The sequence below is a fragment of the Platalea leucorodia genome (assembly GCF_965183815.1).
Source record: "Platalea leucorodia genome assembly, chromosome: 5".
NCBI classification, from domain to species: Eukaryota; Metazoa; Chordata; class Aves; order Pelecaniformes; family Threskiornithidae; genus Platalea; species Platalea leucorodia.
In genome coordinates, this window is record NC_138827.1 from 40,170,666 (window position 1) to 40,184,822 (window position 14,157).

Genomic DNA, 14,157 nt, shown 5'->3' on the forward strand with positions numbered 1-14,157 from the left:
ACCAGCCTCAGCTGTAGACTTCCTATCTGTGCAAGAATTTAAATTATTTTCTTCTGGAACGTTCTTTATGTTTTCTTTCTTATACATAAACAACTTTAAAGACAAGAACAAAACAGCAACCAGTGCAGTTCTGAGACATAGCAATTGCATCTTTAGCCTTCCACGGTTGGCGCCACAGTTTTGCAAGTACCATTAATGCCATTTGACAGTGTAGTCTTCTACTTAACTGTCCAAATGACAGGAACCACTCCCGGGACTTCAACACACAGAATGGCAAGCCCACTTTGGAAATTCTGGCCCTTGGCATGTCATGAACTCAGTTAATCTTTACAAATATTCACTGTAACTATGTATAACTCAAAAGCAAGAATGCTTTACCCTCTCGATTTCCTCTGCTGGAACCCCCCGCAGGCGTGCATATAAGTAGAGATGTTCTCGTCCTGTGAGCAAGTCATCAATGGCGTCAAACTGAGGGCAGTATCCCATGTTTTGACGGACATTAGAAATGTGGGTCAATATACTGGAGAAACAAAGAAAAGAATCTTATATCCATAATACTAGCTCTAAGATGGAGATGGACACTTTGAATAAAATCTTCCTTTTCTGGGGCAACAGCTCTTCTAAGAGGAGAATGAATTGTTCTTGATACAACATCCTACTAAAATACCTGTCTGTACAGAATAGCAAGGGATATATTCTCATCTAAGTCAGCTCAGTCCTGCTTAAGAGCGTAAGCCCATTTCCCCTCACCCATTTTCCTGTTTAAGTATAGGCTAACTTAATGAGACATTCTTTGAACAGCTACTCAGGTCATATTTTTTGCAAATGGTGTTTATTTCTAGAAGAAAAAACATCAGTCAATTTCATCTCAGAGTGTGGTCACTGGGAACAGACAGGCAAGACAGGAGGCCAACACTTCGTTGGTAGTAATAGTAGTAGAAGTACAGATTCACAGAATGGTTGAGGTTGGAAGGGCGGCTCTGGAGGTCGCCTTGTCCACCCACCCTGCTCAAGCAGGGTCACCTAGAGCAGGTTGCCCAGGACCACGTCCTGGCAACAAAATAGCTATTGTTCAAATGACATCAATGGACAAAGAATCAAATCCCAACTACACCTAACAAACGAACACACACAACCTGGAACTAAACTAACGTAAGTGAATACCAGATCACACTGTATTAACTTATGACATTGTGCCAGCACTGTGTAAACAAAGATGCTAGAAACAGCCAGAGAGAAGTCCCAAGGCTCAGATCAAAGTACCCTGCTGGACTGGTTATCTTGTGTTTGCGAGCTCTTGCCATTAGATCCAATTGCCTTGCCCCACTGTTAGCATTACTATAACATACCCACAGATTTTACTACAGAGTGTTAGAAGTGTAAAGTGCCATTGTGTGTCAGGTGTGGTCTGTCTCAGTGCCATAAAACTGGAAAAGAGCTGCTGGGTCATTGAGACTATGATCTGGGCAGTTCTACCCCAGTAAACGGGCTGTCACAGGTTTTTTTAAAGTTCTTACCTATTGCCAGCCACTACAGCATCTCCAGATGTCACATCAGTATCTCCAGTCAGCATTTTGAATGTTGTTGTTTTGCCAGCACCATTCACTCCCAAAAGACCAAAGCACTAAATTACAAAATTTATCACATTCTTTAGTATTTCCAACTTGCAAATCAGCAGAGGCATGAAATCTGAACTGATCCATTCAATGTAATCTAGTGTTATTGAACAACCTACCTCTCCAGGACGGATGCCAACACAGAGTCTGTCCACTGCAGGCTTGTGCCTACCTGCATAAATCTAAGTTGACAGGGGAAAAAAAAAAAAAAAAAAAGAAAAATCCCATTTCAAGGTATCTACAGGAAAAAAATCTTCAGAATTGTTTAGTTTAATGTTATTGGGATGAGGCAACTTTAGAACCAAGACAGGAGTAAATAAAAAATTAGAAAGAACGAGTAAGCATTCTACAAAGTCAGATATTTAGTTACATTAAATAAATTCATAATGACCCCTAAAAATACCAGTTTTTCTGCCTGCAGCCTGTCCTGGTTTCAGCTGGGATAGAGTTAATTTATAGTATAGTATATAGTGCTGTGTTTTGGATTTAGGAAGAGAATAATGTTGATAACACACTGATGTTTTAGTTGTTGCTAAGTAGTGCTTACACTAAGTCAAGGACTTTTCAGCTTCCCATGCTCTGCCAGGTGCACAAGAAGCTGGGAGGGAGCACAGCCAGGACAGCTGACCCAAACTGGCCAAAGAGCTCTTCCATACCATATGGCGTCATGCCCAGTATATAAACTGAGGGGAGTTGGCGGGGGGGCAGCAATTGCTGCTTGAGGACAGGCTGGGCATCAGTCAGCAGGTGGTGAGCAATTGCATTGTGCATCACTTGTTTTATACATTCTTTTATCATTATTATTATTATTTTCTTCCTCTGCTGTCCTATTAAACTGTCTTTATCTCAACCCACAGGTTTTACTTTTTTTTTTTATTCACTCCCCCATCCCACTGGGAGGGGGAGGGTGAGCAAGCAGCTGTGTGGTGCTTAGTTGCTGACTGGGGTTAAACCATGACACAGCCTTTTACTTCATATCTTTAGCACTAGGAGACAGACCTGATGCTTTGCTGAGACAAAGTATCTTTGACACATCAAACCAAAGTGGAACAATACAGCAAGATAGTCTGAAGAATGATACTCCAGTTCTCTAGTCATGAGATAGCAGTGTGTGTAATCTTTGTATTTCTGTAGCTGAAGCTTGCATGCATTCTGATAGCATAACTCAGATGCCTTCAATATCTGGAAAGAAGATAAATTAGCAGTAACTATAGCCCTCAATGTGAAAGCAACCAAATAGTTAACTTGAGATTGAAACTCCTATGGAAAAAACAGCATTGTAGAAGAAAAGACTAGTAGTAGAAATGGACACTCAATAGATAACAGTCCTGTCAGATGATGTGAGGTAAAAAACACCCCTTAAGCAGGGAGGGTTGCGCTGTCCTTGCTGGACTTCCCTGAGGTTTGTTTTCTAATCAAAGGAAACAGCCAAATAACATGTCAAGCCTTGACTTCTGAAATGTTTGTTATTTTCTAAGGCACAAGGTTGATTTTGAAAACAATACCATCTGAATCCACAGCTGAAATACATTCTGAAAGAATAAATTTACACCAGACTCATTTGTTTCATTCTTCTCAAAATACTACCTTGGTCAGTTCTTGTAATTCTAAGATATCTGTTTTGTTCCCTCCACTCATAATTCTTTTTCTTTCTTCTGCAACATCCTCATCTTCACCGATAATAGGTGACATGACAGTCTCAGCAAACCTGGAAAAACCCAAAAGATTGATTGCACAAACAATGAGTGGCCCTGGATGCAGTTAGAATAACAGTGTGAAACAACGGCTAATCAATTGTCAAAAACGTGACTGGTGGAAACAGGGGGGTTGAAACTTCACAATGTGACACTGGGTGGAGCATTCATGCTGTTGGGAGAATCCCTGACATTTGGAAGTTAATCTCTAAATACTAAAAAGGGCTTGCTTAAAAGAGCTTGCCTTGTCAGTTACTGGTATGACACAACCTGCCCCTCAGCCACAGCTTTCGTTGTTTGGCTGCTCTTCAGTAGCTAATGATAGATCTTTTGAGTAGACCTCCCTGTAAGATAATATTTTCATAATTGTACCAATTAGTACTCTTGTTGGCAATCTCAAACAGGAGTGAATGACCCAGTCACACCTGGAAGGTAGCTGCTTTCATTGAGACAGAGGCACATTTGCAAAGCAGAGAGGGGAAGCTTGCATAGTGTCCAGGCTGCAACTGTCCTGTGCAACGAACTAGAATTCCTGCCTTGGGATGTCAGGCTAGTACCTCATGCCAGTACTTATGACACTACAAACTTCCCAAGTCATTTTATAATCTCACTATTATCTAAAAATAATTTACATTAAAGTCTTAATGCAAGAAAACTCATTTCTTTAATAATATATTCTTAAATCCTGTTAAGATAATGCACATTTGTAAATGCTTTCTTGAAGCAGGATATCAACAAACTAAGATGAAATCAGGTAAGTAAATAGAAAAAAAAAAAGCTGAAAAATTCAGAGAAAAAGAAAAAAGAGGGCCATCAAGAATAACAAAGACACCCTGTTAATAAAGGAACATTAATACAAGCTTTCAGACATACCATCTTGTGGAGAACAAACGGTGCTGCATAAGGAGATTCAGAATGAAGAATACAATCCCTTGAACAGCCATGGCAACCAGGTTCTTTCCAACAAAGTCCCACTGAAAAGGATTGGAAACATGCTCCTCACCTTTGGAGAAAGAGCACCAGAAAGCAAGGTGAAATACTGCTGAAACAAAACATTGCTCCTCAGAACAAAAGGCATAATCATAATGGTTTAGGATGAAAATCTGTACTTTATGTGGTCATGATCAGGCAATGTCTCCATTTTCCGTGTCATAAAGATTCTTAAGAAAACACACTCCAAGCTCAGCTGCTGCATGAGAGCAAAAATGAATATAAGCTCTCTGAATATGCACTAATTTGGATATCATAACATGAAATTTGCATGGATTATGTGAAAGACATACATTTTCTGAATAACAACAGATGAGTTCTGCTATGTGACTATTCTTTTAATAAGAAGTTGTCTGATATCAAAGACAGACACATCCCAAGAGGATGCGTTTCAGGAACAGCAGCCACTTTAGCATTAACACAAGGGCTGCCAAAGTATTCAAATGAAATGAAATAATACATCCTACTGTAATGATCTAAGGACTTCAGGACAAATGATAAAAAGACACCAGAGTCTGGCACTGAACAAATGGGTTCATTTCCAATACAGACTACTGGTTGGGCTGTCGAGTTCTGGCAGATGTATCAGAAGCTGTGATACCTTCAGAGAGGTTGCACTTTCATCCTTCTCATCCATCTGATGATGTGAAAGGGGAGAATTTCAGAAACAGTCACTGATTTTCCAAGATAACACTTCCAACCATCTCATCCACGGTCAGGACATGTGACACTGATATAACTTGTTGTTTATTGGCTCTTACTTACCAAACCTGGCATATACTTCAGTCACAGCTTGGTTCATGGCCAGGTCAATGAGTCCACGGCCCAGGCAAAAATGTGGGAAGACAATCAGCACATTTTTCAATGTTTTATTAAACTTCAGCAAAGACTATAAGAAACAGAAACAACATAATAAGCAGTTGAAACCAGACTTCTTTAAGAAAATATAGCAACATGAGTGAAAAGTTCTTTGTCACATCAGAGAAACTGGATGTTCTGTGTTCCTACAACAGAGAAAACAGAGTATTTACCAAGTTACACCTGAAGCATCTGCAACCTAGAATGCAGCATAACAGAATGCTGGCATACACCGCACCAGACAAGGTGCTTGTGAAAAACTGTCAATGGGGAGAGAAATTAAACTTTGTAATGAAGTATTTCTCTATGTAGCAGAGGTAACATGTAATTCTGGTGTCAGCTATTATAAACAGCAACTGTAAGCAACAACAAAGAGTGGTATTTTTCTGTCATAGCATCTTTATTTATAGCTGGAATATTTCCATAATCGGGACTGCCACAATATTGAAAAGTACCAGTGTCTGGGCATAACTACACAGTAGACTTTGGTGCAATGAGGAAATACCCAAAAGAGTGTAAGTGCGAGTAGCAGTCTGGCTACAGCTGCACCAACAGTGAATCCAGAGAAGGGCAGTTTTCCCTCTGGAAACACAGTGTCTACAAGAGAGACATATTCTCGAAGATAACAATACTGCCTGCTGTCCCTCCCACAGACTGAATGGCACTAGATTGAACCCTGCGATATCAAGAAGCACGGCTGAGAATGCAGGAACACCAGGGACAGAAAGTATTTTAACGTTGGCCCTTGAAACCATGAACTGAACCAAGATCTGTTTCTCCTTCCTGGCAAACAACAATGCTTGATCAGCACATGGTGTTTGAAAATACACTGTCAGTAATGATAGCTAATTGGATTGCCATCAGATGTAGAAAGGGTGTCAGTCCCAGTGGCCAGAGTATCAGCAGCTGTAGAGGTGGCAGTAGTAGTGCATACAAGCCAACAGTGTTTTATAAACTGATCTCTTAGCCTTTCTAAGAGCTAATTTTGGCACTTAGGGTATTCTGTCTATTCTTGTACTTTCTGTCACCTTCCTGGTGGTGTTAAACCGTTTTTTGGAAATTCTCAAAATGCTGCTATAAGCAGAACATCTCTTCTAACACAATGACTGGCAGGAGTAAGTATCTTTCCTTACTTAATGGTGACTCTGTGACTTTCTACCATCTGCCTCTTCCTGTACAACTCAAGCTGCAGAAGCAAGCACAAAGCGCCATGTCCCCTCCTCCCCAACTGTGAAAGCATACAGAAGTTTGCTCATAGGGATGAAAAACACTCCATGTCATTCCTTGTATGTGTAGCCCAACATATCAATTGCCCTGAGTTACTTCTCTGGGTTATTCTGCTCACCTGTCCCTGCCGTTACTCAGCAAGTTCCCCACTCATTTACTGCCAGAAAAAATGGCAAGGTAGAGAAAGACAATTACTGTTAGAGATGGTTATACTCGGATACTCTTTGCACAGCTCTTTAAAACCGGGTGTCAACAAAAACATTACTTACCGGGTTATTTTCAAATAACTCCAGGATGAATGTAATGGCACTGCTGTTGATGCCCACAAAGAGATTAATACAAGACAATGCAACATAAGCAGTGCTAGGGACACTGAAGAAAGAAGAAGCAGGGTACATCATGGGAATTACTGCCCATCTGCATGCAAAAGATAGAAAAACTATGACAACAGCTTCTCAGTATTCTCATGTCAGTTGGCCTAATGAAAACACAAAGTTGAGCTTTCTTCTCATCCCAAGTGTAATAAAACGGTGTAATCAATCAGAGATGCCACTACAGTATTCTTTCCCTGGTTACTAGGTAAAAAGTTTTTTTCTGCTTAGCCTTTTGTGCTGTTAAAATGCAGGTCAATAGAAACCACTAAAATTGAGAAAACTTAATACTAGCAAGGTTATTATCACGCCAGGTATCCTTGCACATCTCACTGGATTGTACACCAGGAGGGAGAAACAAAGAAATGTTAGATAAAGCAAATACAATGTACTGCTTTGCTAGATACTCCTCAGCCTTTGGAACTGTCCAAAGAAATTAGAAACCTTGTAAATTTTGATATTCTTTCCTAATTCCTCTACCATTGTTTTTTTACTCCTGATTTGGAGCTTCCTGTGCCATGATTTCTGGAACATAGCAAATGTACATGCAGCAGCACAAGAGGAGTATTCCTCTGGAATAAACTTACAATGCTTAGCAACAATCAGTCTGACTAGGAAAAAGTCAGTAACAACCACCTGAATTGCTTAACAGGACAATACACGTGGTCAGAAAGAATCATCCTAAGTTTCTCATTGTGACTGCAGCTGGGCACAAGGGCTAATACATGATGCTATGAATTTACCTTCCTTTCGGTTTTTTATTTTGAGTAGCAAATTATTATTGAAGTGACTACCATGTGATGATATATTTTTTTTTATATTTCATGTTGGTAGATGCTTTAAAATATGCAAAGATGCTTTAAAATAGGCAAAGATGCCTTAAATGTCCATCCACACAGCCATGAATTACTGTATTTTAAAAAAATATATAGAGCCACAGCTAACTTTATTAAAGATAACACTATTGCACTTTAAAAAGACATAATGAAAAATTAAAAAAATTAACATTCTGATAACATTTTTTAACATTGGGTATTTTATAGAGATTAAATGATGATGATGCTTTAATTTTCTCAGGATTTTCATTCAAAAGAACACAAAAACTTCAGAAAATTAAGGGTAGTCTGCCCAGAAAAGAACTGTTCCCTCTTAGGTGTAATTTGTGACACACATAGTAGGATGTGAAAAGCTTAATTTCTTTCTTTAACTCTAGAAACAAATCTGATCGATCATTTTGTCTAGACTATGTCAGCTGCAAGGCTATCAGGAATATGATTCTATAGCTAAAAATATATGATCACTAATTAAATGAGAGAACGTGAATTTCAGTCAGCCTTATAAAATGCTATTTTGCCAATACAAATACTCATTTGAAGTTAAAAAAAAGTGTTGAAGACTCAGTACTCTTTGCTCTTGAGTTAAACGGTGAAAGTTATTTTAGTATTAGCTGTCAATGAGGCAAATGAACAACCACTAAATTCCTACACAACATACATATCAGAAAGCAGCAAACTGAACAAATATTTTTTCTTGTAAGGATCACATTTAATGCTTAAAAATGTAAGGCAGTGATGAAAAAAATCTCCTTTACAGCACGTGGCCAGACAGAGTGTGTCAATATCCTGGAGCAGGGACAGAATCTAGTTCTAACCTGTATTGTACCCACTCAGTTTTATTCTTTAAAGCTGGATTTCACAAAGTACTGAGCTCAATAACATGAAGTCATTTCCATGTGAAATACAGGGCCCCACATGCAGGAACAACCTTGAACACTCACCCGTACAGAAGCAGCAAGGCAACAAGCACAGGGAGATTAGTTGGAGAAGTGTATGCTTTCTTGTTGAATCCAGCAAATATAACCACAACCATTCCAGCACTCAGTGCATAATTCACCTGCCACATCACAGAGTAAAAATCAGTGTGTAAGACCTGAGAAGATCTGCAAACATATCCAGATCCTACACATTATTCCAAAAGGATTTTTTATTGAGGAACACTGGAATGTATGAGCTAGACTAGTCACACTCAAGCTTTTGGATCAATGGGTCTCTGGCAGCACTCCACATTTTTCTGAGGCATCTTTTATCAGACTGTTCATCAAAAATACAGCGTATAATCTAAGGATTATGGTTTGGGAGCCAATTATTTCATGGTCCTGCTGGCAGGCTGCCCACAGAAAGAGGCTGTGGGTATGCAAGGGAAGTGCAGTTTCTGGTGATGCAAAGGCTGCGTAGGAGGGAAAAAGCTAGTTACTTGAGCCACATTCCTGGGAGGAGGCTAAAGTGAGTATGCTTGGCCACTGCTCTTCTCAGTTTCTCTGTTCAGTATTAGTAGCGCTAGTCTACTGCAATGCACAGAGCTCCCCATGCAGAGTGGAAGGTGGCATTTCACAGAACTGCTAATACCAATTAATACCTTTGCATCATGCTGTCAAGGGCCACGGCCAAGCAGAATTCCTGTCAAGGAAGCTGCTGGGAGGCGGCTGTGCCCAGCAGGGGACAGGAACAGAGACCTGCTTCTTTTCCCTCATTTACTAAATTAATGCTTTGCTTTACCTTCTTCTGAAAGGGCACCTTCCAAAGCCCAAAGAGTTTTGGGCTTTTCAATTATTTCATTTTATTTTTTTGTTGTTTTTAATTTTTTCAATTCCATGTTCATGCTTTTCTTATTGCATAAGCCCTTGGCCACTCTCTTTGTTGAGAAGGCATGGCTAGAAAACAAGCCCCTTGCTGTGCCTCAACCAGGCAAAGAATTTGCTCCTTTGTGACAAAGTGGCCTGAGGAGTAATGGGAGAGTAGCTGAGCCCTGTCTAAGCAAGCCTGGGCCTGTGGTCTAAATCCTTTTGGAACAACACAGTGAACATGATTCAGTGACCTAAACAAAAACACCTATGTCATTTTTGACACCCTAGAGTATTTTGTCTGGCCTCCAGCTACTGTTCCAGCAGCCTGTGAATCTTCCACTTAGATTTCTTGAATATCTTGAAACACATTATGGTTCTTCTAGAGGGCAGAAGTGACTAGCATCAGGCAACTGGGCTTTCCCCTGCTATGGTAAGTTGTACTTTATTATACATTCAGTTGTAAGGACTGGAAACTCTAAGAATTTCAGGGTCATTAGATGAATAATGAGCTGTGTACCTGACAATTTCTACAACTGTAATGAGTTAGGAGGTCAGATCCTTAGCATGCTCTCTGAGAAACACTTAAAGAAACGAATGCTTTGCAATGTTCAGAATCGCTGTCACTCAATTCACAGATTAGTCCCCTGTTCATGCAAACCCAGGAATAACTGCAGGCTATGAAATCAGATCAGTGTTACTCACTATGTCCCACATGAAGTTAGTTAGCCAGTAGATCACAGGGCTCACACCACTGACAAACTGTAGATGCCTGGCTTTTGTTACACGTTCTTGAATCAGGTATAAAACAAAACTAGCTGGTATAAAGGACATGGCAAAAATCACACAGATGGCAACAACAGCATCCACTGAAGTGGTCAGTCTAAAACAGAGCACAAGAAGGGACTGTGAGCAAGGGAATGGATGCAACACAACACTATAGTAGCATTTGGGGAATCTGGAGGGAATTTTAAGATCTAGAAGTAGCAACATTATTTTGTAAGTAAGTGGAAGACTTTTCCAATTTCGAACTGTCCTAGTGTATTTTCCCAAGTTGTGTTGGGGACTGTAGCTAACAAATATGGATGTTGGTGGCACCATTCCCTGATTTTTCACTTGCCTTCATTCTCTGGAACAGTTCAACTCCTATATAGAGAGAGATATATATATCTATATATATATAGATATATCTCAGTTTGACAGCCTTTCCTGCATGGCGTGTCTCAAACTAGACATTAAGGCACAATAGTTGAAGTGCTCTGGGAGCTGGGACTCAAAGACGCAAGTTGTAGACGGTGAGATGAAGCGCAGATCTTGCCTCTGTGCTAAGGCAGAAGTTTTCAGTTTCACTGACTTCTGAACTTAATAGGAGACATGAGTGTGAAGTCATGTCTTCCTAGGAGTGTTTTTTTCAAGAAATTATGGCTTTTAGATTCTGGAATACACCAACGCTACTACATGCCATTGAAAATCTACCTTGTGTGCTGTCCTTGGCACTAAGACGAAGGTTGTTGACTACTGCCTACCTGTAGTCAATTAATGACAATTTCTGATTCCTTTTTTGATTATGATCTCTGTGTTATTTCACAAGTAGATCTATCGGCTTTGGAGCAGAAGACTTCAGAATCTTTGTGCTTGGGAATCAACAGAAACATGTAATCATGTATAACCAACGGTCATAGCTCCTACATGGGATGGGAATGAACTCTTATAGGAATATAATGTGACAGAAAAGAATAGATTGTATATCTAATTCCTGATTAGAATAAAACTTCAGGGAAAGGCCTCCACCTTCTGTCAACTGAACTATTTCTCCTCAGAGTGTGAGTACAGTGGAGGTGGTAGCTGCCAGGAGAGGGAGAAGTAAAAACCAGCAGCAGAGCACAGGCAGACTTACACAGTGACTTCAGAGAGTTGCTCCTTAGTGAGGTTCAGAGGATGGTTTACAGCAGTGATCCCATATTCCTCAGGGGCTTGGCCAGTCCGCAGGTTAGCTCTAAGGATTGCATTATTGGCTATATTAAGGAAACTAACCATAGCATGCCAGCCTTTATTGTTAAACCACACCTAAAAGAGTCAGAAAGCACAGATTCATTTAAGAAGGCTTCACTAATAACCCTGCACTGCAGGAGAAAACTTGGTTGCCTTTTATCTACTTTGGGGGCATTGTCACCAGGGAAGAATCCACCACCAGGAATTCATAGCTCCTAGGCACAGTCCAGCAGGAGGAGCTCACATACTATGCTTTTAAAAGGGTTGGACAACCACTGTCAAGAGATTTTATAGAAGTACATTTTAAAATTTAGCCGAATGTCTCCTACTCGGAAGTATTTAGGACAGTGAGAAGTACTAAGAACATGGTTAAAAAAATCTCACATTAGAAATAACTTTGCATTAACACTGTATCCCATATTACTTATAATAAGTATAGTAATATATAGTATAGCTCGTCTTGTATCTGAGAATGCCACTACCAATATTCTTACAATTTGAACTCTATGTCAAGAAAGACAGAGTTAGCAGGCTACTTCCAGCAAATACCTTAATATTATCTTCGGTTTCCATGTATTTAAGGAAATTAGAAATTTCTTTAGCAGCAGCCAGTGAAGTTTGTCCCTAAAATAAAAAAGAAAAGGCTAAAGATCAGCTGTGTGGGTGAAATCCAGTGCTGCAGGTTTTCAGCTTTGTAACAATTCTTTAGTAAAGGGACAAAAAACCCATAAAAAGCTGGCTTACTCCTGTCACATTCATCATTCGTCCAAGGTCACTTAAAAAATTGACAACTTGATCTCCAGAAACATGAAGAACTGAGAGCCTTCCTCCAATAGAAATTCCTCCATATCTAACAAAGAGAAGAGTATCATCAGTCACTTGTACCACAGACCCAAAACTCTGTACATTGATGGAAATAGTAAAAATCCACTTAATGTAAGTTTGATTTCTAGACATCATATAATTCCTGTATAACAATCTCCACTCTTTTTCTAACAAGTTATATTAGGTCTTTATAGGGCTTACAAATATTAGAAGTTCTATCAGTTTCTGAGGGGTTCATGCCAGGATCCTCAGAAAATTATTATTTAGGTAGATGATTTGGAGAAACCAGTTATTTCTACAGTGCAAAATCTTTAAATCAAGATAATTGACATATAACTGCTTGGACAGCATGGAGGACTGAGGACAGCATGGACCTCAGTTAAAATTTCAGTTGCCCTGAGAGGAGCAGGTATTCACCAATGCTGGTGCTAGCCAATACTCCATAATGATAAATACTATTGCACGAGATGAACCAAAGTCTAATCCCATAGAAAGTAATGTTTGCACATGAACAAGCAGATATTCCGTGAAGGAAGCCAGTCATCCAGCTGCTACCTTTGAAGTGAATTCCTACTACTGATTAAAAACTAAATAAGTATGTTCTCCAGGCTAATCAGTTATCTTTCTAAGCTTAGTATCTATCTGCAGCGTAGACATCACACTGGGGTTAGCTGATGCCTCTACCTAAGTGTGGAGCACTAGTGGAATCTGTTTTATAACTACTGCACATGTTCAGAGTGGGGATGAGGAGCTGTGGCTGTTACTTATGTATTTGACAGCTGGTGCCTAGGTTTCATCTTACCCAGGTCCTTTTTTTGGAGGGTTCATATTCTTCTGCTACACTTTGAAAGAGCTGTGTCAAATCACTATCGCAATGTAGCGCAGTATTGTATTGTAACTTTCCATCACTCACATCCCATTAGTCTGACTCTTGCAGATAATAAAACTGTGATAGTTCCATTGTGTGCCTCTGGCCTTCATCCTTGTGGGGGCAGTCCAAACAAATATAACCCCTTGTCTTTATAAAACCCGTGCTGACCCCCAACCTATTTCCCACTGAAGCCATTTCTTTGTCCTATACTATCATCTGCCACAATTCCCCTTGTCTATTCAGAGAAACATTGGGAGGCTCCACGGTTAAACAGAAATTCATTGTTCCTTTATTTACCACCATAATCTGTGAATTGGTTTCTTACCTTTGCTCATTGACCCAGTATTTGCTCTTCAAGCTGAAACAGACAAAGAGAATCCTGTCTTTTAATGCACTGAACCAAAGTCAATGGTATTGTCAGGCTTAAATGTATATTAAAGGTGAATTCCTATGCTTTGCAGATCTCCAGTTTCCCCTAGACAGCTTTTTTGTTTTGTTTTGTTTTATTTGCTTTCTTTTTTAATTGCTGCTGATATTACTTTGAGTTGTGGTGTTGTCAGGACTTTTGGTATTCCCTGCAGTGGGTTTTTGAGGGGGTTTTTGTTTGTTTGTTTTGTTTTCTGACATGATTCATCTCCAGCTCATACAGAGATAGGTAAGATTGCTAAAGTGACACATACTGGCTCTATCCTAAATCCATAATGAATTGATTTAAAAAAAAAAATTATCTAAAGCAATTATGACATGTGCTAAGAGGAATCAGTCAAATGCAGCCAGCACATAGCTAATACAACGGGAATTTCAAGAACTCTGCTGGGAATTGAAAAGGTAGGAAGGCCTGAATCAGAAATAATAGGCCATGGACACTGCACAGCTAATTACCATGCATGACACTCAGGCAAGCTGCAGAGCTATCAGTAGGATAGATATATCTATGTAACATTGTCCTTTGGCTCTTTAGCGCTTCTGGGAAGCAAGTGATAATTAACTCAGGCAGATGGTCATGCTGGTGTGGCTACAGTTCTTCAGGGACACAAACTAGTATCTCTGCAAGGCAGTTCTCCGTGCTGTGCAGAAGCACCAGTTTTCTCAC

The 14,157-nt window shown here is 39.8% G+C and overlaps 1 protein-coding gene across 1 annotated transcript in view; it reads right to left on the reverse strand.

Moving 5' to 3' along the window:
* Positions 1–14,157, reverse strand: part of ABCA4 (ATP binding cassette subfamily A member 4) — a gene marked incomplete at both ends in the record, with an annotated part of 75,229 nt that overhangs the window by 3,701 nt on the left and 57,371 nt on the right. Inside the window, 13 exons of the mRNA XM_082314688.1 lie at positions 379–520; positions 1,518–1,624; positions 1,736–1,798; positions 3,204–3,324; positions 4,184–4,313; positions 5,066–5,189; positions 6,655–6,802; positions 8,534–8,649; positions 10,082–10,259; positions 11,274–11,443; positions 11,918–11,992; positions 12,113–12,218; positions 13,390–13,422. Of these exons, the coding sequence (XP_082170814.1) occupies positions 379–520; positions 1,518–1,624; positions 1,736–1,798; positions 3,204–3,324; positions 4,184–4,313; positions 5,066–5,189; positions 6,655–6,802; positions 8,534–8,649; positions 10,082–10,259; positions 11,274–11,443; positions 11,918–11,992; positions 12,113–12,218; positions 13,390–13,422 (1,513 nt within the window). The remainder of the gene's footprint in view (positions 1–378; positions 521–1,517; positions 1,625–1,735; positions 1,799–3,203; positions 3,325–4,183; positions 4,314–5,065; positions 5,190–6,654; positions 6,803–8,533; positions 8,650–10,081; positions 10,260–11,273; positions 11,444–11,917; positions 11,993–12,112; positions 12,219–13,389; positions 13,423–14,157) is intronic.